The following is a 22,816-nucleotide window of genomic DNA, read 5'->3' as shown; positions in this document are numbered from 1 at the left end:
CTTTGATTGCTATGTTGCTACCGTATTTTTCAGAGTATAAGACACACCTTTTTCCCTCAAAAAAGAGGCTGAAAATCTGGGTGCGTCTTATACACTGAATACAGTATTTTTTGTCTCCTGAAACCCTGCCCCCTTCACCAAAATGGCCATGCATAACTTGTAGGAAGCTTTTAGAGACCTCCTGGGGGCTGGGGAAGACAGAAATGAGCAAAGCGTGGCCAATTTTTTGTTCAATTGTACCCCCGTTTTTATGAAAACGGGACTTTTTTGCTCATTCCCCCCCCCCGGAGCACTCTGAAAGCCCCTGAAAAGCTATTCTTGCCTTTGGGGGGGGGGAAACGAGCCCTTTTTCGCGAAAAATGGATGGTTTTGGGGAGGTTTGCAGTGGTTTATTTGCCTCTTCAAAACCTTGGTGCATCTTATACTTCGGTGCGTTTTATACTCTGAAAAATATGGTCATTTTAGTCTCTTCTAATCCTGAATATAAACAAAGATTGAAAACAAAGAAATAATAATGTGTCCAATGAGAAGAGGCTATCTGAAAAGAAAGCACCAGTTTTGGAGCCTGTACTGATAAAAACAGCTTATATTTTTGATAAGTAAAGCCCCAAAGGATGATCTTCCTAGAATATTTTGACAAAGAAGGCACAGGATTCATTCAATCCTGTTCTACTTGGGAACTTGGCAAAATGTATTTCATCTGACCTTTGGAAATACTACCAGTTAAAAAACTGCTGCAGTTTTGTAACTTTTCTGTGATGGTTAGAAATAATTGTTAGTAGCACAAACATAAAAAGCCACATGCCTTTTACTATAGAATGTGTTGTTGAAATGTGGACAAAGGAAAGAAGTTATTCAATTCAAACAAGACATTAACCTATTCAACTAGGATACACTAATGTCATAAATAGTTCTCATTATCAATATGGGAAGGTCATTCCAATTAAACCTTTGTACAGTAAAAGTACAGGTAGTTCTCAACTTACGACCACAATTGAGCCCAAAATTTCTGTTGCTAAGCAAGACATTTGCAAAGTGAATTTCCCCCCATTTTATGACTTTTCTTGTCACAATTGTTAAGTGAATCACTGCAGTTGTTAAGTAAGTAAAACAGTTGTTAAGTGAATCTGGTTTCCCTATTGAGTTTGCTTGTCAGAAGGACTCAAAAGGTGATCACATGACCCTGGGATCCTGCAACCGTCATAAATATGAGTCAGTTGCCAAGCATCTGAATTTTGATTAGGTGAACATGGGGATGCTGCAGTGGTCGTAAGTGTGAAAAACAGTCACAAGTCACTTTTTTCAGGGCTGTTGTAACTTTGAACGGTCACTAAACAAACTTTTGTAAGTGGAGCACTACCAGTATTTCATTAAGCTTATATGGTTTTCTTACCCGTAAGTGCTCAGAAACATCCACTTTTTCCACTCGCATGTTGTCTAAACAGGTTATCTTCTTATTCACATCAACCGCTGTCCTATTTGCATTAAAAGAAACAAAAATTAGCAGTATAGCAACCAAAGAGGGGAGGATTGTAAGAGTCTGTAATGTAGTACAGACAACATTTATAAATATGCTTACTCTGTGTTTTAATTAACATATATCACTAAACCAGGATTTTTAACTATGGTTTACTGCACAATTCAGAGTGATCTCATATAACAATAAGGTATAAAGGAAGGGATTGTTTAAGTCATAGGTGTACAACCTTTTGGCTTGCCTGGGCCACATTGAGTGAAGAGAAATTGTTTTGGCCCGCGTATGAAATATATAATTTAGTTAATATATATAAATAACAAACTATTTTTAGTATGCTTTATTATCTTGTGGGGCTTCAGTACAAGCTGTCCAGAAACACACGCGACCCATGGGCTGTGGATTGGACACATCTGATTTAGGCTAAGCCCACAAAGAAATAAACCATTAACCAAAGGTTATGATCAGATTGTTTTTCAACTACATGAGCACATAAATCAAAAGTAGATTTCACAATGTAAGTTATAGCACAATATATTTAGATGTATCTGCCTTTGAGTTAAGTCACTCATGGCCCGATTACTACAATACATTCCACATAGGGCTGCCCTCAAAAATCACCTGAAGTTTCAGCTGATTCAGAAAGCAGCAGTGCAGGCAATGATGGGCATGCTTTGGTATGGTCATATAACACTCTGCTCTGTGAGTTGCACTGTTTCTGGCCTGCTTCCAGATGCTGGTTATTACTTACACCAGGGCACTGAATGGAGACAGTCTTAATCAAGTTAACAGATGTCCCCCTAGTCTAGTGAGATCTGAATGGAGATAATGGACCTCCCCTTAGCCTGTCAGATCATTCTACAGCTTTCAGTACCATCAATCATGGTATCCTTCTGGAGCATCTTCAAGGGTTGGGGGACACATTTTTTTACAGTGGTTCTGCTCCTTTCTCAGTGGGCATTTCTAGTCAATGGCGGTGAAAGAGGGGAAATTGACTGGGTGGCTCTTCCCTTGTGGAGAGCCACAGGGATCTCTCCACACTATTGTTCAGTATGTACAAGAAAGCACTTAGTTGAATTTATCAGTTTCAAGTGATGACATTCATGTCTACCCTGGCTGTACTGCCTTGTGGCCTGAAGATTTTGAAGTTCTGGATGGGACAGAACAAGCTTAAACTGAATCCTAGCAACACAGAGTTTGTTCATCAGGGTGCTCAAATGGCTCCACTCTTGATGGGAAAGTACTGAAGGAGCAGGCCCATGACTTTGGGTAACCCTATCAGTAATATTAGATCAGCAGTGGGTGCTTTAGTTAGCTTCACCTGGTATGCTGGTTATCACCATACCAAAGGGAAAATCTGACTGCAGTGACTCCTATCCTCATCCCCAGTTAAGACCAATGCAATAGCTCTTTACACCCTTATTTAATTGCCATTTGGAATTTTCACTTAGTCACAACTTCAGTGGCCTGTGCATTAGCTGATATTCATTGGGCAAAGCATATTATACCCGGGCATGGGCCTGCACTGACTCCCTGTAGATGTCCAGGTGCAATTTAACATGCTGATGTTCTAACTTATACAGCTGTTTACGGCTTGGAACCAAGTTATTTTCAGGATGGCATTGCCCCCACTAAAACTAGCTGGGAAAAGCAACTGATGGTTCCCCATTTTGGGAGGCGTGGGAGAATGAAGCACAAAGGGTCTGCTTACTGGTAGCAATGCCACCCACCTGGAATGGGCTCCCTCAGCTTATTAGATTACCCCGGACTTTAGCTATCTTCCCTAAACAGTTGGGGAAAAAAACAAAGCTCTTTGGGAATATTTAGGGCTTGGTGCGTCTTCATTTATACTGTTTGGATGTTTTGAATTTTTTGATTTTTGATGGATGGGTTTTCTGTTCCTGGATTTTATTAATTCTGATGTTTTAATGTTTGTACCCTGCTCATGATCCAGTGGGAGTGCAGGAGGATAGAAATGTAATAAATAAAATGTTCTAAACTGTAGCCAGTATTTAGTACAGTCTACAATCTGGAAAACAACTGCACACCCCTTTTAAATATTAAGCAAGAAGAAAATGGGCGTTGGTTCTTACCTGATAAGCTCATTTTCTGGTAGCGTAGAGACAGCAGCCAGACTGGGTATGCTCCGTCCATTAACAAATTGGACTGAGTCTACACTTATGATGTCATCGGGCCCTTGTGGCTCCTCCCCAGTTTCAGATGAAGGAAAACTGTAGACTCAGGTGAGAATTATGAGCAAAAAGTGAAAGTCCATAGTCACTGTATCTCTCTCCTCCACACAAGGAATTCCCTCGGATGACCCATACCAGGGCGGGGCTGGCTGCTGTCTCTACTCTACCAGAAAATGAGTGTATCAGGTAAGAACCAACACCCATTTTCCTGTTATCGTAGAGACAGCAGCCAGACTGGGATGTACCAAAGACTGGGCTGTCCACTAGGGTGGGAAATTGTAAAAAAGATCTGTTAGGGCACAAGCACTTGTTGAAGCACCCTGCGCTCAAAAGACGCATCAGCCGACGTGTACTCGTCCAACTTGTAATGACATATGTAGACTGTGGGAGACGCCCAGGTGGCCACTCGGCAGACTTCTTCCAAGGTGGCTTGAGTGGACCAAGCCGCATATGTCGCAGCACTGCATGTAGCGTGAGCTGTAATGTTTGCAGGGACCTGTATGGATTGAAGTTCATAAGACAGTTTAATACAGGCTCTTATCCAGTGCCCCAAACTAGACGATGAAGCCTTGGTACCCAAGGAGGCCTGGCGAAAGGAGATGAAGAGAGCTTCCGAGTGGCGGAATGAGGCGGTGCGGTCGATGTAGATCTTGAGGGCACGATGTACGTCAAGAGTGTGCCACTTGCGCTCCCTCTCATGACGGGGAGACGGACAGAAATCAGGTAAGGTCAACTCCTGACCTTGGTGGAAACAGCTATTGACCTTTGGTATGAATGTTTGGTACAGTCTTAAGATAACTCGGTTTGGATGAAACACGCACAAGTCATGCCTGACTGAAAGAGCAGCCAAATCAGAAATACGTCTGACTAAGGATACAGCCACCAAAAACAGCGTTTTGAAGGACAACAGTTTCAAAGAAGTGGATCTCATAGGTTCAAAGGGCACAGAAGTCAAAGCCTCTAGGACATGAGGCAAGTCCCAAGTCGGATATCTATGTATGGCAGGGGGACGTAGGTTGGACGCTCCATGGAGAAATCTCCGGATCAAGGGGTGAGAAGGCAGATGTTTGGATGCCAGATCGTCCAGAACAGAGGCCAGAGCGGCCACCTGTCGGCGTAGCATGTTAGGGATAAGTCCCTGATCAAGCCCCCTCTGCAGGAAGTCCAATATCTGCGGAATGGATGCCCTAAGTGGGTCAACAGTCTGGTTGGAACACCACAGAGCAAAAGTCCGCCACGTGGCATCATAAATGCAGTTAGTAGAACTTCTGTCTGATGCCTGAATGGTAGCAATGACGTTGAGGGAGATGTTATCGGCTGTTAAGGCTTGCTGCTCAATTGCCATGTGGTTAACTGCAGCCACTAGGGGTCAGAATGACAAACTGACCCTTGGTGTAGAGACAGGAAAGACCCTAGGATGTGCCATGGGGTGGACGGCATACCAAGGCTGGCGTAGCCAATTCGGTGCTAGCAGTAACAGTTCTGCCTCCTGCGCCAGCATTTTTTGAATTACCCTCTGAATGAGGGAAAGGGGAGGAAATGCGTACAGGAGTCTCCTGGGCCACTGGCATCTGAGAGCGTCTACTCCTTCTGCCATGGGGTCCATGAACCTCGAGTAATACCTGGGTACCTGGTTGTTGTCTGCTGTTGCGAACAGGTCTAGGACTGGGAGGCCGAACCATAGTGTCAGTCGATGGAAGAGGCTTGGCTGGATGGTCCACTCCATCTGATCTATCGTTGTCTAGCTCAGCCAGTCTGCTTGGACGTTGGAGACCCCTGAGATGTGTTCTGCCCTGAGAGATGACAGGTGAGATTCCGCCCACTGGCACAACAGGTTGGACTCCTGCATCAAGGACCAGGAACGGATTTCCCCCTGTCTGTTTATGTGTGCCTTGGTTGTGGTATTGTCCATGAGGACTAATATGTGACGGGCCTGAACTCTGTGGTGGAAGTGTCTGAGGGCGAGGTGAACTGCCTGCAATTCTAGCCAATTTATGCTGTTTTGGCTCTCTTTGAGGGACCACTGACCCTGAGCCACTAGGTCCTGCATGTGTGCCCCCCATCCTGTCAGACTTGCATCTGTCGTAAGTGTGAGACGGCACGGCTCTCTGAACAAGGTCCCTTGCAAAATCGCCAGGGACTGCCACCATTTGAGAGAGTGTAATACCTATCTGGGAAGGGGACCCTAAGAGGAGAGCTGCTCCTGTCAGACTTTTGATGTGGAAACATGAACCATTGAAGGCTCCTGCTGTGAAACAATCCCGAAGGAGGATACCATCTTGCCCAAGACTTGGGAGAGAAGAAGAAGGGAAGCCTTGCGTAGACGTAGCACCTTCCTGACAAGTTCCCTCAGACTGAGAATGCGGTTGTTGGATAGGAACACCCTCTCCGCCATGATGTCTATCAAGACCCTGAGGTGGAGAAGGCGAGTGCTGGGAATGAGGTGACTCTTTTTGAGATTCAAAAAGAACCCATGATTCTGCAAGGTGTGAATGGTGAGGGCGAGATCTCTTTCTACCTGAACTGGAGACCTGGACAACAAGAGGATGTCGTCCAGGTAACAGAGAATCCAAACTGGGGATGACCTGATGTGGGCGGCTAGTGCTACCAGTACCTTTGTGAATACCCTGGGGGCAGAGGATAGACCGAACGGAAGAGCTCGGTACTGGAAGTGTCTCCCCCCATAGATATCCCCGCCTGGAGATATTTTCAGTGGTTCTATGAAGATGGGGATATGAAGATAAGCTTCGGTCAAGTCTACTGATGTGAGGAAGTTGCCTTTCCTGACCACCTGGAGGATGGTGTGCAGAGAATGCATTTTGAACCACCGATAGAAAATGTGGTGGTTCAATGTTTTTAGATTTAAAATTGCTCTCCATCCCCCGGAATTCTTCGGTACCACAAACAGGCGGGAATAAAAACCCTGCCCTTCCTGATGGGGAGGAATCGGTTGGATGGCCCGGATCTCCAACAGGTGCTGAATGGCCTGTTCCATCAATGCCCTCTTGTGAGGACACCAAGAAACCAGGCATGGCACAAAGTGTTCCTGGGGGATGGAGAGAAATTCTAGCATGAGACCAAATTTGACAATTTTGAGTACCCAATTGTCTGTTGTGATCTCCTCCCAGAGGTGGGCAAAGAACGCCAGGCAGCTTCCGATCGGAAGAGAGTCCAGATAGTCATTTCCTATGTGAAAAATGGCGGTTGCCTCCTCCACAGTAAGATTTCTTGGAGGGGAAACACTGTGTGTTTCTACTGGACCTGTCCTGGTGAGATCCCTGTCCGGGAGTGTAGGAATGGCATTGTGGACGGGGGAAGGAAGGTCCCTTGTCCACCGGTTGAAAGGGCGACCTCCTATAGAAGGGAGCGGGCCAACTGTCCTGTTTCTTGTAGATGGATGAAAGGATCTTGTGCTTGTCTTTAGATTCCGTGAGGTACAGGTCTAAGGGATTATCAAATAATTGGTTGCCACTGAATGGGGAGGCTGCTAGGCGCCACTTGGTATGGACATCCGCCTGCCATGGCTTGAGCCAAAGCAGACGCCTGGCCATGACCAAAGAGGCCATGGCTTTAGAAGCAAATCTAGCAGCATTAAGGGAAGAGTCAGCCGTAAATTCAACCGCTGCCCTGATCTTGTTGAGATCCCTATGTGATCTAGTGTCAGGGCTGCAACTGGTGCGTCCACTGGGGGAGTCTTGAATAACTTGGTGAGATCTGGTGCAATGTTGTAGAAACGTTTGTCAAGGTTGGTCGGCTGTGGGCCCGTGCCTGGAGACTCCCACTGCTTCTGGATGACGTTCAGGAATATCTTGGGAACAGGGATCTTTTTCCACCAAGAGTTCGGTGAATGGGGTACTGGGACCCTTAGTTGAAGCCGGTTCTGCCGGTTTATCCTGTGAAGTAGAAGCTGAAGCAGAAGATGGTAAGTTAGCAGCTTTAATGGCCTTAAGAAGGGACTTGAAACGATCAGTTTTGAATAATCCGGTAAAGGCAGGGGTATCTGGGGTGACCACCTCGTCATCAGACAGGTCTGAGTCCTGCAGGTTATCTTGCTCCCCGCCAATTGAGGCCTGAGAATTAGAGACAGAGGGATCAGGTTGCTGAGCCACAGCAGAAGATTTATGCTTATGGCCATGTGATGGAGCAGGTTGGAGTTGCTGTTATAGGCCAGCAGCCATGACCTGTTTAATGGTTTCAGCAATGATAGTTGCCATATCAGCAGGAGAGGTGTACATGGTGTGGGGGGGCCCAGAGCCATGTGTAAACGGGAAGGGAGGCTGTTCAAAGGTGCACTCCCTATTGAGAGGGGCATAAAAGAAATTGCCTCTGTTGTCAGGTTCCATCGAAGATGACGACTCCGAAGAAGACAATTCCCCTTCTGAATTGGCCGGTGTGCGGCCAGGGCCAATGGGAGGCAAGACAGGTGGAGCTGGGAACACCACTTGGTGATCCTCAGAGGGAGGGAGGGAGGGCTGGGCAGTTAGATTATGTTGTGTTTTTGGGCCCTCTGAAATTCTTTCCCAAGAGCCTTCTGCCTGCGCTCTTCTGCCCTGGTAGTTGCTTTAGAGACCCTTGGGGTTTACTCCTGAGGAAGGGGCCTCTTTGGCTTGCCTTTTCCTGCTGCTCTTTGCCCCTGATGGCTCTGCCTCCTCTAATCCTGTATTCGTATCCATAGCTGGATCAGCCATTTCCCCAAACATAAATCAACACCCCAATAAGATAGGCAATAGTCTCACCCGTTTGCTGGCCAGGCGCTCCTGATCTGGTCCACCAGGGGTGATCCTGTGTGGCTGGGCACTTCAAACGGCTGCTGTAGAGTTTGCGCCTTTTTTAAAGCGTCCAAAATGGCTGACTTTTTTTCTCTGAGGCTTTTCCGAGCCTCAAAATGGCTACCGCTATCTTCACGGGCTTTTCCAACCCGCAAAATGGCCACCTATACTAAGTGTGGCCAGGTGATCTGCAGAATGGCCACCGGACTCGCCTGGAACTGCTGCATGCAAAACAGCCAGTTGTGCATCCCTCTGAGTGCCCAGAATCAATGAGCACCGCAGGGAAACAGCCGTGGAGCCATAGCTCGTGAGGTGGCCAATCTGATTGCAAGGCAGGCTTCCTGTGTGAACTCGTGGCCGCAGGCAATCAGACGGCCTAGGAGAGGCAGCCAGAGATCAGTTTCCAATTTCCCTCCAATTTGTAGATAAAGGATTATTTAAGGAACCAATTTAAAGGAACAACATTTTTTTTTGGGAAAAATTCACCAATTAAAGATATAATTAAATAATTTGGAGGAGAGATCAATTCTCACAGCCAGTCCAGGTTGGACTGAGTCTGAAACTGGGGAGGAGCCATAAGGGCCGGATGACATCATAAGTGTAGACTCAGTTGGATTGGTTAATGGACAGAGCATACCCAGTCTGGCTGCTGTCTCTACGATAACAGGAAAATGGCAATACAGTCATTGCATATTCCCCATTCTTTTGTTTTCTCTTTTCACCAGCCAGCTATAGATCTAGCGTCAAAAAAAGTCCTGAAGCGGAAGTGCAAGAACTTTTACCTTGACATTAGGTTTTCAAGAAACTTGAATGAGTCTTTCAACTTTTTCATTTCAGCCTGGATATTCACAGCTCCCTCTGGAGAAGTGTCTTTTATAATCAAATGCCCATGGGCTTCAATGAGATGTAATTGGATCTCTCTACCTGGAAACTCAGTTTGCAATCTCTAAAGGGCACAAGATACAAATACATCAATGTACTGATAGAAGAGAAGATTTGCAGTTCATAGATGAACTGTGGGGTCCTTGGTGCTCCCTGGTAGTTTTCGGATGCAGATGTTTCATTACCAAACTAGGCAATGATCAGTGCACTGATGATGTTATCTAACTTGGTAATGATATGCCTGCAAGAAAACCACTAAGCTCAGAGAGCACCAAGGACTCCATATCAATGTACATGATACAGGAGAATGAATGTTTAGGATCATTATTCTATTTGCATATTTAGCTCTGATTCAATTTAAATTTTGTTAACGTTTATAAGATTTGTTTCATTAATATAAATGTAAGACAAAGTGCATATCCAGAACAGGATCTTTATCATTTACTATGAAAAGCTGCCAAATATTAATGGAATCCTATATCCTGATGACATTATTATAAATGAATACCTAAAAACTCTTATGTCTAAGAACAGCAGAAGTACCATTCTGAATCAGGCCAAGGTCCTCTTTAAACCAGCAATAGGGAATGGACAATTTTAAGACCACAGGTGGCTTTTGGCCTAAGTTCCAAAAAATCTTGAAAGCAATAACTTCAAGCTTCTAGTAAGAGTAATCTGTTTGTACTGTTTGGCAGACTGCTAGAATATACAATTGTGATAGAACATTGTAACCTTCATAGATAAATAGTTTAATAATTTGTTTCCCTTGGTGATATCAGATGTTATGTCAAAAAGCAAGAAATGGAAAGTAATATACTTCAAATAACAATATGGCTATGATATTTAGGAGCGTATTGTCTCTAAATCTGGAGATGCTATTTTTACACTGTTGTTGTATGAACTACGTACAGTATTAATTCAGGTTCCATAATCCAGACCAGGGATGGGTTCCAGCAGTCACTACACCGGTTTGCTCGTGGCCACGCCACACATGCGCTTGATGCCCGCTGTGCGCACATGCATAATTCTATAAATATTGTTCTGCGCATGTGTAGAAGCAAAAAACCAGATGGCGGCACCTCTGGCACCTCCCAAAGAACCGGTTGGGGGGGGGGCATGGCAGACCTGGGTCGCTGCAGTTCCAGCGACCAAGGCCGCCAAATCACTACCGGTTCGATGGAAGGCGTCCGAACTGCCAGGAGCCCACCACTGATGCAGACGTATATGAATTTCTCTTGTTTTCAGTGTTCATATGGCCTTTAAAAACAGTGGAATTCAAAATAAATAGTACTTTCGAAAAACAGTAACGTGGCACCTTGCAAATATTTTGTTGATCCCTAGACTGTGGTTGAAATGTAAACCTCCGCTGAATCCTCCTTTTTCTACCCATTAGAAAGCTTGCTAATAACCTCACAAGAAAAGAAAGGTTCTTTACCTCCAAGTCCAAAATTGCATTGTGAGTTGTAGCATCACAGTAATATTCCAGTTTCTGTTTGGTCACGGTAAGCCACTGTTGGAGATCTGATAACTTGTCATTAAAAGCCCAGTGTTTCTGAATATGTTGCTTACTTTGTGCAATCATGATCTGCAAGGAACCACAGGAAGACCCCATCATCATTAACAAGGGAACTCATTAGATTTCTTTCTTTGGATCAAAAAATTATGTAGAACCTTTCCTCTCAACTTCCAAAATATACCTTATTATCATCCCCAAAATGAACATACAAAGATGAAGACAAGATCTTACCAGTGCCTTACAGCATCTTCTAGAATCATTCAACCAGAGTTGTGTTGATATTAATGAGGACTGTTTTTTTATTATTATCTCAACAACTCTAAAGGATGCTCTAAGTCATCAAAAGCAAAAGACAGGTAGCCCTTGCTTACTGACCACTCATTCAGTGATAGTTCAAAGTGGTGATAGCACTGAAAAAAGACTTGTACTTTACTTTACTTTACTTTTATTCATATTTCTAGACCGCCCCCTCTCCCAAAAGGGACTCTGGGCGGTGTACAGTCAATGGAATACATAAAAAGAATACATAAATAAACAAATACTTAAATATTTAAATACTTAAATAATTAAATGCTTAAGTGGAGGAGGTTAAAAACTGTACATTCAAGTAAAGCATTTAAAATACAATATTTAAAAAACGACCCCTAAAAATACCCCAAAGAATTAAATTTAAAATAGTTCCCCAGAAATTCCAATTAAAAATATTAAAAATATCTGCCAGGAGGTAAAATAAAACTATGAGTGTGCCAAGCCGGCTAATCGAAACAGGTGAGTCTTGTAGTATGTTTGGTGGTTGAAGCTGTAGCCATTGCAGCATCCCTGCCGTCATGTGAGTATTATTTGGGCACTTGGTAATCAGTGTGCATTTAACAATGGTTGCAGTGTCCCTGGGTCAGCTGGTCCTTGGGTTACATTTCAATCACCTGGTTATTACTTATTACCCTCATAGCTGGCTTCTGATCAACAATGTGAATGAGGAAGCCAGCAGGAAGTTGCAAGTGTTAGCCATGTGATATCACATTTAACAACTGTGGGTGATTTGCTAATGATCACAGCTGGAATTACTGTCATAAGTCAAGCTCTGATATGTAATTTTTCACTTTATGTCCGCATCACTTAGCAAGAGTGCAAGTTTCATTTGCGGGCAATAAGTGAAGCCAATCTCTAATTGAATGCTGCAATGTTTCCTTCTGAGCACATTCTATTGAACCTAATACAACTTCCATTAAACTGCATAAGACAGTTTTTATGAGTGCCAGATTCATACTCTATCTTCATTTTATAAATTGTTCTTATAAAGAAAAAGAATTTCACTAAATTAAAAAACCTGAAGTACTCTGTTAAAGTGAATGAATATTTACCATAATTTTACCCTCACTTGCAAAAAAATCTAGAGCTGTAGATCCGAATTTGGCCACAGAGTGGTGCTCCACAGATAAAAATGCCTTATGCATCTCTTTCTAATATACATAATAATGTAAAGGAAATGCAGCTAAGGAAATACTGTATTTCTAATGATAGATTAATACTTAATTTTTATTGTGCTTCTACATTCATTGTTTTAATTACTCAGAACCAAATAACTCCAGGTGTCACCTTTGCTTTATAAGCACATGTAGATTCCTTTACACTTTTATCAAAAGGCAGCTTGCCTTGTAAAAGCAGCTTGATTTGCTCATCGTTTGCAAGTGAAACTCTTAGATCACATAGCAACAACTTCAATCACTAAACTTCCATCACTAAATAACTTCTTGGAAGTGGACTGATGATGTTGATAAAATTACTTATGTAATTTTATCCAAGGTTTGCTCTATCATTATCTGGAGCAGTTATTTTACACAGCAAAAGTTACATAAGATGTAACACACATAAATTTACTACATAGGCTCCCATTTCTTCCCAATACTGCATTACCTTCTGAATTATAAGGGAAAATGCCAATACAAAATTCATCACTAACTGCTTAGAGAGGGCTGTAAAGACTGTGGAGCAATATACAAGTCTAAGTGCTATTGCTATTATAAGAATTAGTATAAATCCAGTTGCCCAGATTCACTTTATTGTGATATCAGTGGCATAAAATTTAATAACTAAAATCAATGTTATTCCCCAAAATTATTTACCCGAACAACCTGATCTCCTGAATAATGAGGTCCTGGATTTTGCCCCATTATAATTCATCTCTATTTGGAGAATGTCTAACAAATCATTAAAAGAAGACCTGGAGGCAACATCTCCATAACGGTAACATCTCCATAATGATTGGTGGAAGGGTGAGGGCCTGTAGAAATGGACCATTTTACAATTAATCAGTGGAACAGCTTGCCTCCAGAAGTTGTGAATGCCCCAACACTGGAAGTCTTTAAGAAGATGTTGGATAGCCATTTGTCTGGAACGGTATAGGGTTTCCTGCCTAGGCAGGGGGTTGGACTAGAAGACCTCCAAGGTCCCTTCCAACTCTACTATTGTATTGTATTGTATTGTATTACTTACTTGTGTTTCACCAAAGAACATAACTCTTATTATTATCAAGAAAATTGGGATGTTACCCCACATTTTCTTCTGTTTGTTTGGAATCCCAAGAGGAGTAGAAACCCTGTCATAAGGGTCCATTATGAGCCACAAGAAAAGATGCAGGTTGTATGGGCTGATGAACACATTTTTTCTGCTTGGCTCTCATCTAAAAAAGCACCAGAAGCAGTTGCTACACCAGTGCAACAATTGCTGCACTGGATGAAAAAGGACACATCTTCAAAGAAAGACAAAGAAAGCCCAGTTGCCTTTTGAAAGAGTGACTGAGAATCTCCATAGACATGCACCAGGGCAAAATCATAGAGTTTAGGGGAAAAATTAGGAAAAAAACCCTCTCCTGTCAAGTTGGGTTCAGTTCTTGGTGGCTTCTTGGACCCACTTATGTAGTCATCTTAACAGTAAGTGATTTGTCATTGTCTTCTTTGGCTCTGAATGAATGGCTCCCATTTAAGTACTAACTGACTCTGCTTAGCTTCTGAGCCCAGAAAAGATTAGCTGAGTGCTGCCATCTTTTGAGAACCCTTCACCAAAATGAGTTACCTCCAATGATCTCTTAAGTATTTGATAGTCCGAAGAACACTGTTTTGTTTTATGCATCTGTGCTGGGTCTGACTGAATAAGTTTCTCTACTTCTTCCATTTGGATTGCACATTCATTCAGGTGTCCTTGAATGCTCTGTAGAATAAAATTGCATTTTGAATAAGTTGCCATGCAGGATGCTGTTGCACACTCATTGCACACTTGAAAACATCTTAAAAGAACTGAAGAACCTGTTTGAAAATGCAAACTATGTTGTATTTCAAAAGGACAGATTCAGAGGATAATCTACAAGTAAAAGTTAGTCCTAATCCTGCTAACCTATATCCCTCACTGGAGCAGCAGAAAAATGAATAAACTACCACCTAGACTCAAAGCATATACTTTGCAGCATAACCCACTGGAATAAATTTGCAATGGGGGGGGGGGGTGTTCTATCTTAATTATATCATGCTTTTCCTGTATTGGTTTGTGTGTTTTGTGCTTTTTGACACTTATTTTAAGATTCCATATTTTCACCTGTCAAGAGAGAATCAAAAACATGAATTGTAATGTCCAGATAGGTGGCTACACAGGTGAAGACTAGCAAATGAAACTTATTTTGGAGGAGGTGTTTATTCCTTTAATGTTTTTCATGCCACGTTTGCCAATTACCCTGTTTCTCTCTTCCTTAAACTTCACAACAAACACATACTTATGAGGTAGATTAAAAGAATGGCTGATTGCTTCAAGAATATCCAAGTAAGCTTTATCACTGGGAATTTAGGGATGTACACCTATTTTGTTCCAAAATAGAAAAAGTGCTGTGGCAGAGAAATGGAGATGCTTCCTGTACCAGATGATGCCTCCTTACAGGAAACACACCTTTTCCTGCCTCACACGGCAGCCATACAATTTCAAGAATTTCACACTTGTTCTTGAAACTGAATGGCTGCCGTTAGAGCCCAGAAAAGACATTAAGGAGCTACAAGTTTCACTGCTTTAAGTCTATTGCTCCAAAAATGACAGCTTGGGGGGGGGGGGCTTTTGTTTGTGTGACACACATCACATTCATAGGTGGCTGTGACTATTGATAACACATTTTGGAAAGGAATCCTTTTGGATGGTTTTTGATGCCACTTACCTCTAGCCTTTGCAACCGGGCCTCTTTACCCACAAGGTCTGGCAGCAGTTCTTTTTCTGCATTTAGCTTGACTCTGAGAGCAGACAGCTGCGTTTGCAGAAGCTTGAAGGATGCATCAAAGTCTTTGTGCTGTGATACCAAAGCCTAGCCAGAGAGAAAAAGCTGATTTCATGCCAGTCCTGAGAGCATGAATGCTTTCTGCGAACTCACAACACAGACCTGTGAGTACATCAGAATGAAAATAACAATCTGACTGAAGTAAAAACTGAATGATCATTGTAGTTGGTGGTGTATTTCTCACTGCACTATTAAATCACAATTATACTTTCTACGAATTATACTTTCTATGAATTGTACTTTCTACGAATTATACTTTTTTCTAAGAAGCTGACTTCTTAGAAGAAGCTTACCTGTAACTTGCTTTTTCTCTGGAGTAGGCCTTTGTGCAGGTTTTCTAATTCCTTTGTAGCATCACTAACTTCCTCCAAGAGTAACTTTGCTCTCTCCTGTTTGAAAATATTGCCCAAGAAATCTTTTTTCATCTGGACTTTCAAGAGTTGTTCCTTAAGATGGGAGCTTTCAACCAGAAAAATCTACAAAAGAGAATAATTGATTGTTATGCATTTCTGTCAATCATTTTTATTTTTCTATTTTAAAAATATTTTCCCCAAACAGGAATAATTCGAATAATATTTTTTTAAAAAACAGCTACAACTCAGAAATACTATTAAATAAGTTTATCAGCATGTAATTCATAACAATATATAAATGTATCCGCATGATTTATCTTTACCTACAAATATTAGAATTTAATATGACTAAGCAATGAAATCCCCTGTGACACTAGATGGAAACTGAAATTTGGACTATGAAGAAGTAAGTCAGAAAGATCGTTGATGCTTTTCAACATTGCTTTGGGAGGATACTACGGACATTCAAGGAAACAAATAAATGGCTAACTGAATCAACCCAGAATTTTCACTTGGACACAAATGACCAGACTCAATATTATTCACCTTTGAATGTATTATGCAAAGACTATTTCTCTGGAAAAGTCTCTCGTGCCAGGGAAAGTTACAAAAGTTACAACTTTTACACTGTCCGTTACAATGAAAGAGGGTGTCTCATTTGAAGATCTGAAGAAGAGGTTAAGAACAGATCATTGTGTGGAAAAAAATATATTTAGAAAGTAATGTCTATATTAACCACATTGATTAGAGACAATGGATTAGACAAGTTTATAAGAGATTGTAAATCGTTTGTGGACTTTCAGAATGTTAAGTACAATAACAGACTGTTAATAAAGAGATTTGAAGACAATTTTTGTTTCTGGGGTTATCTATTAAGTTTGTCTTTTAAGTGAAGAGATAGTGGGTCGAATTGATAGATGGACAACAGATCAGTGACATCTTTTTATGTAACATAGTATTTTTAGTAAGAAACTATAGATGGGGAAATAGTTGCAGATCTGTTATGCAAGGGGGAAGGGCAATGTATCAGTTATTTGAGATATATGGTATGTTCCAGCTTTCAATCAGGATGGATTATTTTATGTTAATGGTATATTTGTTATTTGTTCTACACACATTTTTATTATTGTTTTTTGCTTGGCTGGTTCATATGCAGCTGACATATTTTTTCTGTTTATTCTGTATTTTAATTTTGGAGATGAATAAAAAATTATAAAAAAAATAAAAGTAGAAAAAAAACGCAAAAAAAGTAAAGTCTATGGGGTCACTCAGGGCTGGCACCAGTGGTGCAATTCAGCTGGTTCTATCCGGTTCAGGCGAACCGGTAGCAGTGGCAGCAGAGGCTCTGTCCACCTGCCTAGCTGTCATCACGTCCTGTTTTTGATGCGCAGAGGTGCCACATGCAAGCAAAGCGCGTGCATGCTCATGCTCACATTTACGAACTGGTAGCGAAGGTTGGCACCAATTAAATGGCAATAAATCTCAACATAAGTTAAAGAAAGATACCAGCATATAAAACGGCACAAATTTATACAGATGGCAATGGAGAAAGTTCCTAAAGCTCCTGAAAAATGGGAAAAGGGAAATGTAGCTAGATAGAGCATTTTACAACTATAGTTCTGCTATTAGAGAAGCCTTGTCTTTTTTTCAGTTGAACCAGAGAACACAGCCTTGGACTCAGAATTCAGAGCTTGATATCTGAGAGAATGGTCTTAGCTATGTAAGGCTTCAAATAATCTCCTACAACTGTTTTCCAACCATATTCTAAGGAAATCCTGGTATCCTGGTGAGCTTGTTGGGATCTGCAGAGTTCCAGGAGATTCCAGGACATTGACATTTTAATTTAGGGATACATAAAAAAGAAATTCCAAAGTGGGCAGGAGAACAAAGTAGAGGAATTGACTTGCTCCAACTGTTAACAGGCGAGAGTTAACTTTTTAAGCATTTAGCAGCAAAGAGGGATTTAGGCTGAATGCATGTTGAACTTTTCCCACTATGCACTATTATAATATGTTCTGATCCAGGCTACAGATACACTATGATGTTTTTGCAGAGTACACACACACACGGACACTCTCTCGATGTGTCTGTATGTATAATGCCTACATATACTATATCTCTATTCATATATTTATATTGACACTGACATATACACATATTTCCAACATGCCGTCATTCAGTCTCTAGTAAAACTAATAAATAAACAATATAACAGAGACAAAGTTTACCAATAGGGGTTGTTTGATTTCTAGAATTTTGCATTACTACTATGCCTTTATCTTTTTCTTCAACTGTTTACTCCAATGCACAATGCTAAATTGTTAAACTTGCCGAAGGTTATTATGATGGTTAATTTAGCCGGATATTCAAATATTTACTGATATTTACTTACAGATCACTATTTGACCAGGATGAGGAAAAATGATGCACATGAATGTTCACAATTTACAAGTTCTCCTAACATTGTGATGGTTGTTGTACAGGCTAAAAATCCTTCCAATAGTAATACAGAATGGTCTGAAATTCTTACAAGATTACTGTGTTCTTTTATGTGTTGGTTTCTGAACATGTTGATTTTAAGATTCCAAATGTTACAAAGTCATCACCTCAATCTGACGCAGGAATGCATCTGTCAATGCAGGATCAGAAACATGGGCTGTGGTGTCCAGGAGTCGCTGAGCTGATGGTTTCCACAGCTGAAACTCCCTCAGGGGGTTTTGGAAGCGCTGCCTCAATTCTGTTTCAATCTCTGCGCTCAATTTAAACATTTTCCCCTTCAGACTGCAAAAATAAATTAACAAAATTATGAAGTTTTATTAATGAATTATGAAGGATTTCATTTCTTCCTTTGCAGAAGGGTGAAGTGAATTCCGAGTTGGACTGAAAGGGATGAAAAGTCTGCCCATTTAATCTGTTTTCTTAACACAAAGCAGCTGTGTTTCTCCTTCCTATATTCTCCTGGCTTCTTCTTTCCACAGCTGCCTTTGCCAATCAGATAATCCACAAAACCATTTTTTTTAGATGCCCAGATTCATGTTCTTTCCACCTGCTGCAGGGAATTACAAGAAGCTAGCTGTGCAGCTTGGATTCCCCAATAGCCTCTTAAGGATCAACTTTAAGATCCACACAGCCACCATCTATTACAGGCCTAGAGCAGAAAGACAAGAGACACTATAGGGGGAAATTAACTCCCAAAAGGTGGATTTTCCCCTTAACAATGAAGATCATAGTGCTTATAGTGATATTTATTCATATGACCTTGTATCATCTTAATTACAGAGATGTCCTAAGGTATTTACAATTCAAGACGTACATCACTGAAATCTAGTTTTAAATTAAGCCATATAGTCATAATATTAACATGATCTAATTTATTTACAAATAACAATTAACAAGAAATATGCACACTAAGTATCGAGGGAGTCCAATTTAGCAATATTCTCCATTCTGGGAACCCCTAGTTAGCTAGGCTGGCAGAGTGCATCATCTTGTCTGTATTTGAACTAACTTATTTAGTGGGCTACTGAAATAATATTGAATCTTATCCTCACTAATGAGATGCGTTTACACAATACATCTTTTTTAGGGGGTTCCAGGGTGGGGGGGAGGGCCAATCAGACCGGGAGGAGAGCCAGTGCCGGACAAACAGGTGAGTCTAGGAAGGACGGGGATGCGGTGGAGGGGGGGAAATAAAGGTCACTCGAGCAGAGGGTTGTCCTATTACAACGGTCGCGGGGAGGAGGGGATGCGAGGACAGGATAAGATCCCAAGGTCGGTTGGGAGACCGTGGCTGCTGGTTACGCCCGGTCGCTTGTACCAACCCCTGCAGTCTAGGTGGACAGGAACTACAGAGCCAGGGCCTGCGGCTGATGCTTTGCAATGCAAGGTCTGTTACCAACAAGGCCCCCCTCATTAATGAGTTGATCTCAGAGGGGGAGCTAGACCTTGCAGGGATAACGGAGACCTGGTTGGGCCACGAGGGTGGTTTACCCCTCATGGAAATGTGCCCACCAGGTTTCCGGGCATTCCATCAGTCCCGGGCCCTGGGTAAGGGTGGTGGGGTGGTGGTGGTTATTCGGGAACGTTTAGAGCCGAGGGAGTTCACTGTCCCTCAGATACCCGGGTGTGAGTCCCTTGGTGTGAACTGGGGCCCAGGGAGGCAGTGGGGCTTGCTGATTGTATACTTGGCTCCTCGCTATGCATCAGCAGCCCTGCCCGAGCTCCTCGAGCTAATCTCAGCGATGGCAGTTGAGACTCCCAGACTTTTGGTCATGGGGGACTTCAACTTGCCGTCAACGGGAGCGGCTTCCGAGGTGGCTCGGGAGTTCATGGCTTCCATGACGGCCATGGACCTGACCCAATTAGTTCAGGGCCCCACTCACGAAGGGGGCCACACACTGGACCTCATTTTTGTATCTGAACAGTGGACGAGTGATCTGGGAATAGGGGACTTAGTCATCACGCCCCTGTCATGGTCAGATAACTCATCCCTCCGGCTGGACTTCCCTGGCGCTATCCCCCACCGCGAGGAGGCGGAACCAGACTCTACAAGCTGGTACCGTCCCAGGCACCTGATGGAATCGGACAGATTCCAGACGGAGCTTGGGCCAATACCTGTAGCCCTGTCCCGCTCCCGCTCCGAGGACCTAGTGACTGCCTGGAATAGGGCGATGACTGCGGCCTTGGACCGGGTTGCGCCTTTGCGACCTCTCCTGCGGCATCGACCCACCCGGGCTCCTTGGTTCACTGAGGAGCTAAGGGTGATGAAGCACCACAGGAGACGTCTAGAGAGCAGGTGGAGGTCCTCACGCTCCGAATCTGACCGAACACAGGTAAGAGCCTATTTGCGGACTTACCTTGTGGCAATAAGAGCGGCCAAGCATAGATATTGTGCCGCCCTTATTGCGTCCGCGGATAACCGCCATGCCGCCCTGTTTCGGGTGACCCGCTCCCTTTTATCGCAGGGGACGCGGGAGACACTCTTACAGGGAAGAGCAGAGGAGTTTGGGGAATATCTCCAGGACAAAATTGATCAGATCCGGAGCGGATGGACCTCCGTCAGTGGACCAGACGAGCCGTCAACAGCGAGTCTTGAGAGACCATTCTGGGAGGAGTTTGACTCTGTTGCCCCCGAGGATTTGGACAGGTTGTGTGGACGGCTGCGGCCCACCACATGTTCAATGGACCCGTGCCCCTCCTGGCTGGTACTGGCAGCCTGGAAGGTGACACGAGGCTGGCTTCTGGGCCTGGTGAACGCCTCATTGGGTGAGGGATACTTACCAACCGCCTTGAAAGAGGCGGTGGTGAGACCCTTGCTCAAGAGACCTTCGCTCGACCCAGTGGAGCTAGCTAATTACCGTCCAGTCTCCAACCTCCCCTTTTTGGCGAAGGTTGTTGAGAATGTGGTGGCGCAGCAGTTCCCACGACACCTGGACGAATCCGACTATCTAGACCCACGCCAGTCCGGCTTCCGACCCGGGCACAGCACAGAGACAGCCTTGGTCGCGTTGGTTGATGATCTCTGGAGGGCCAGAGATAGGGGTTGTTCCTCTATCCTGGTCCTATTAGACCTCTCGGCGGCTTTTGATACCATCGACCATGGTATCCTATTGCACGGGTTGGAGGGGATGGGAGTCGGAGGCACCGTTTTGCGGTGGTTCGGCTCCTACCTCTCCGACCAGAAGCAATGTGTGTTGACAGGGGGGCAGAGGTCGTCCCTGAGGCCACTCACTTGTGGAGTGCCACAGGGGTCGGTCCTCTCGCCTCTCCTGTTCAACGCATATGTGAAGCCGCTGGGTGAGATCATCCGTGGTTTTGGGGTTGAGTACCACCTGTACGCTGATGATACTCAGCTGTACATTTCAACCCCAAACCACCCCAACGAGGCTGTCGAAGTGATGTCCCGGTGTTTGGAAGCCGTCGGGGTCTGGATGGGGGACAACAGACTCAAACTCAACCCCTCCAAGACTGAGTGGCTGTGGGTACCGGCACCTCGGTTCAGCCAGCTGACACCATCGCTGGCCATAGGGGGCGAACAATTGTCCCCTGTGGAGCGGGCGCGCAATTTGGGCGTCGTCCTTGATGCCCGGCTGTCAATTGAGGACCATGTGGCAGCCGTGGCAAGGGGGGCGTTCCTCCAGGTTCGCCTGGTGCGCCAATTGCGCCCCCTACTGGACCGGAGTGCCCTGCGCACGGTCACTCATGTGCTGGTGACGTCTCGCCTGGACTACTGCAATGCCCTCTACATGGGGCTTCCCTTGGGACGCATCCGGAGACTGCAGTTAGTTCAGAACGCAGCCGCGCGGGTTATCATGGGGAGTACACGTTACTCCCACGTAACAGCTCTCCTGCGCGAGCTGCACTGGCTACCTGTGGCCTTTCGGGTGCGTTTCAAGGTATTGATTACCATCTTTAAAGCGCTCCATGGCATAGGACCTAGTTATCTGCAGGATCGCATCCTACCACACACGTCCCTGCGACCTATCCACTCACACAGGGAGGGACTCCTTCTGGTGCCGTCCGCTAGGCAATGCCAGCGGGCGACATCTAGGAGTAGGTCCTTCTCTGTGATGGGCCCAACCCTCTGGAATGACCTCCCCCCTGATATTCGAACTACCACCGACCTCCGTTCCTTCCGTCAAAAATTAAAGACTCACCTATTTCAATCAGCTGGCCTGGCACTCTCTTAGTTTTACCTCCCGGGGATATATCTTAATTGGGTTTGGGTATTTTAATTGGGGATGTTTTTAGGGTTTTTATAGTATATTTATTTCTTGTACAGCCTTATCTCCTCCATCCAAATGTATTTAACTGTTTTATATTATTGTATTTTTATCTGCATTTGACTGTACACCGCCCCGAGTCCCATTTTGGGAGAGGGGGCGGTTTAGAAATCCAAGAAATAAATAAATAAATAAATAAATAAATAAATAAATAAATAAATAAATAAATAAATAAATAAGGCAGGTGATCAAGGTTAAAACTTAGCAGCTGGAGCAAGAAGTGCAGCCACAAGGTTAAGTGTGTTTATTGTCTTTCTATATATTATATTGTCTGCATGTACAAAATATTGGACTTAAAGTATGAGGCTGGGATGATAGATCTTCTTCTTCCTTCCCCATTCTACTCTTTTAAAAAGTGGAAAAGGTCACCGTGGTTTGTCAGAGTCAACAGGTGTATTTTGTGGCTTCTTCTGCTAATTTTAGTACTAATAAACTGTGAAAATGTTCTCTTTAGGATGAACTAGCCATACCTGAATCTGCGTGGTGCAAAATACCTAGAAAATGTAGTTATGTATACAGTTCAATTCCAAAAATCACAG

The 22,816-nt window shown here is 43.5% G+C and overlaps 1 protein-coding gene across 3 annotated transcripts in view; it reads right to left on the bottom strand.

The window, feature by feature from the left end:
* The window catches only part of SYNE3 (spectrin repeat containing nuclear envelope family member 3), a 95,192-nt gene that overhangs the window by 34,628 nt on the left and 37,748 nt on the right, over positions 1-22,816 (bottom strand). For all 3 annotated transcript variants that reach the window (XM_081945532.1, XM_081945530.1, XM_081945531.1), the window contains exons 8-14: positions 18,102-18,276; positions 15,436-15,618; positions 15,026-15,169; positions 13,906-14,040; positions 10,753-10,902; positions 9,218-9,381; positions 1,394-1,475 (exon numbers count right to left, since the gene is read on the bottom strand). In XM_081945532.1, coding sequence (XP_081801658.1) covers positions 1,394-1,475; positions 9,218-9,381; positions 10,753-10,902; positions 13,906-14,040; positions 15,026-15,169; positions 15,436-15,618; positions 18,102-18,276 — 1,033 coding nt within the window. The remainder of the gene's footprint in view (positions 1-1,393; positions 1,476-9,217; positions 9,382-10,752; positions 10,903-13,905; positions 14,041-15,025; positions 15,170-15,435; positions 15,619-18,101; positions 18,277-22,816) is intronic.

The sequence above is a fragment of the Natrix helvetica genome (assembly GCF_964273705.1).
Source record: "Natrix helvetica genome assembly, chromosome: 1".
NCBI classification, from domain to species: Eukaryota; Metazoa; Chordata; class Lepidosauria; order Squamata; family Natricidae; genus Natrix; species Natrix helvetica.
The sequence above is the reverse complement of the archived record's forward strand: the minus strand, read 5'-3'. Positions and strand labels throughout refer to the sequence as shown.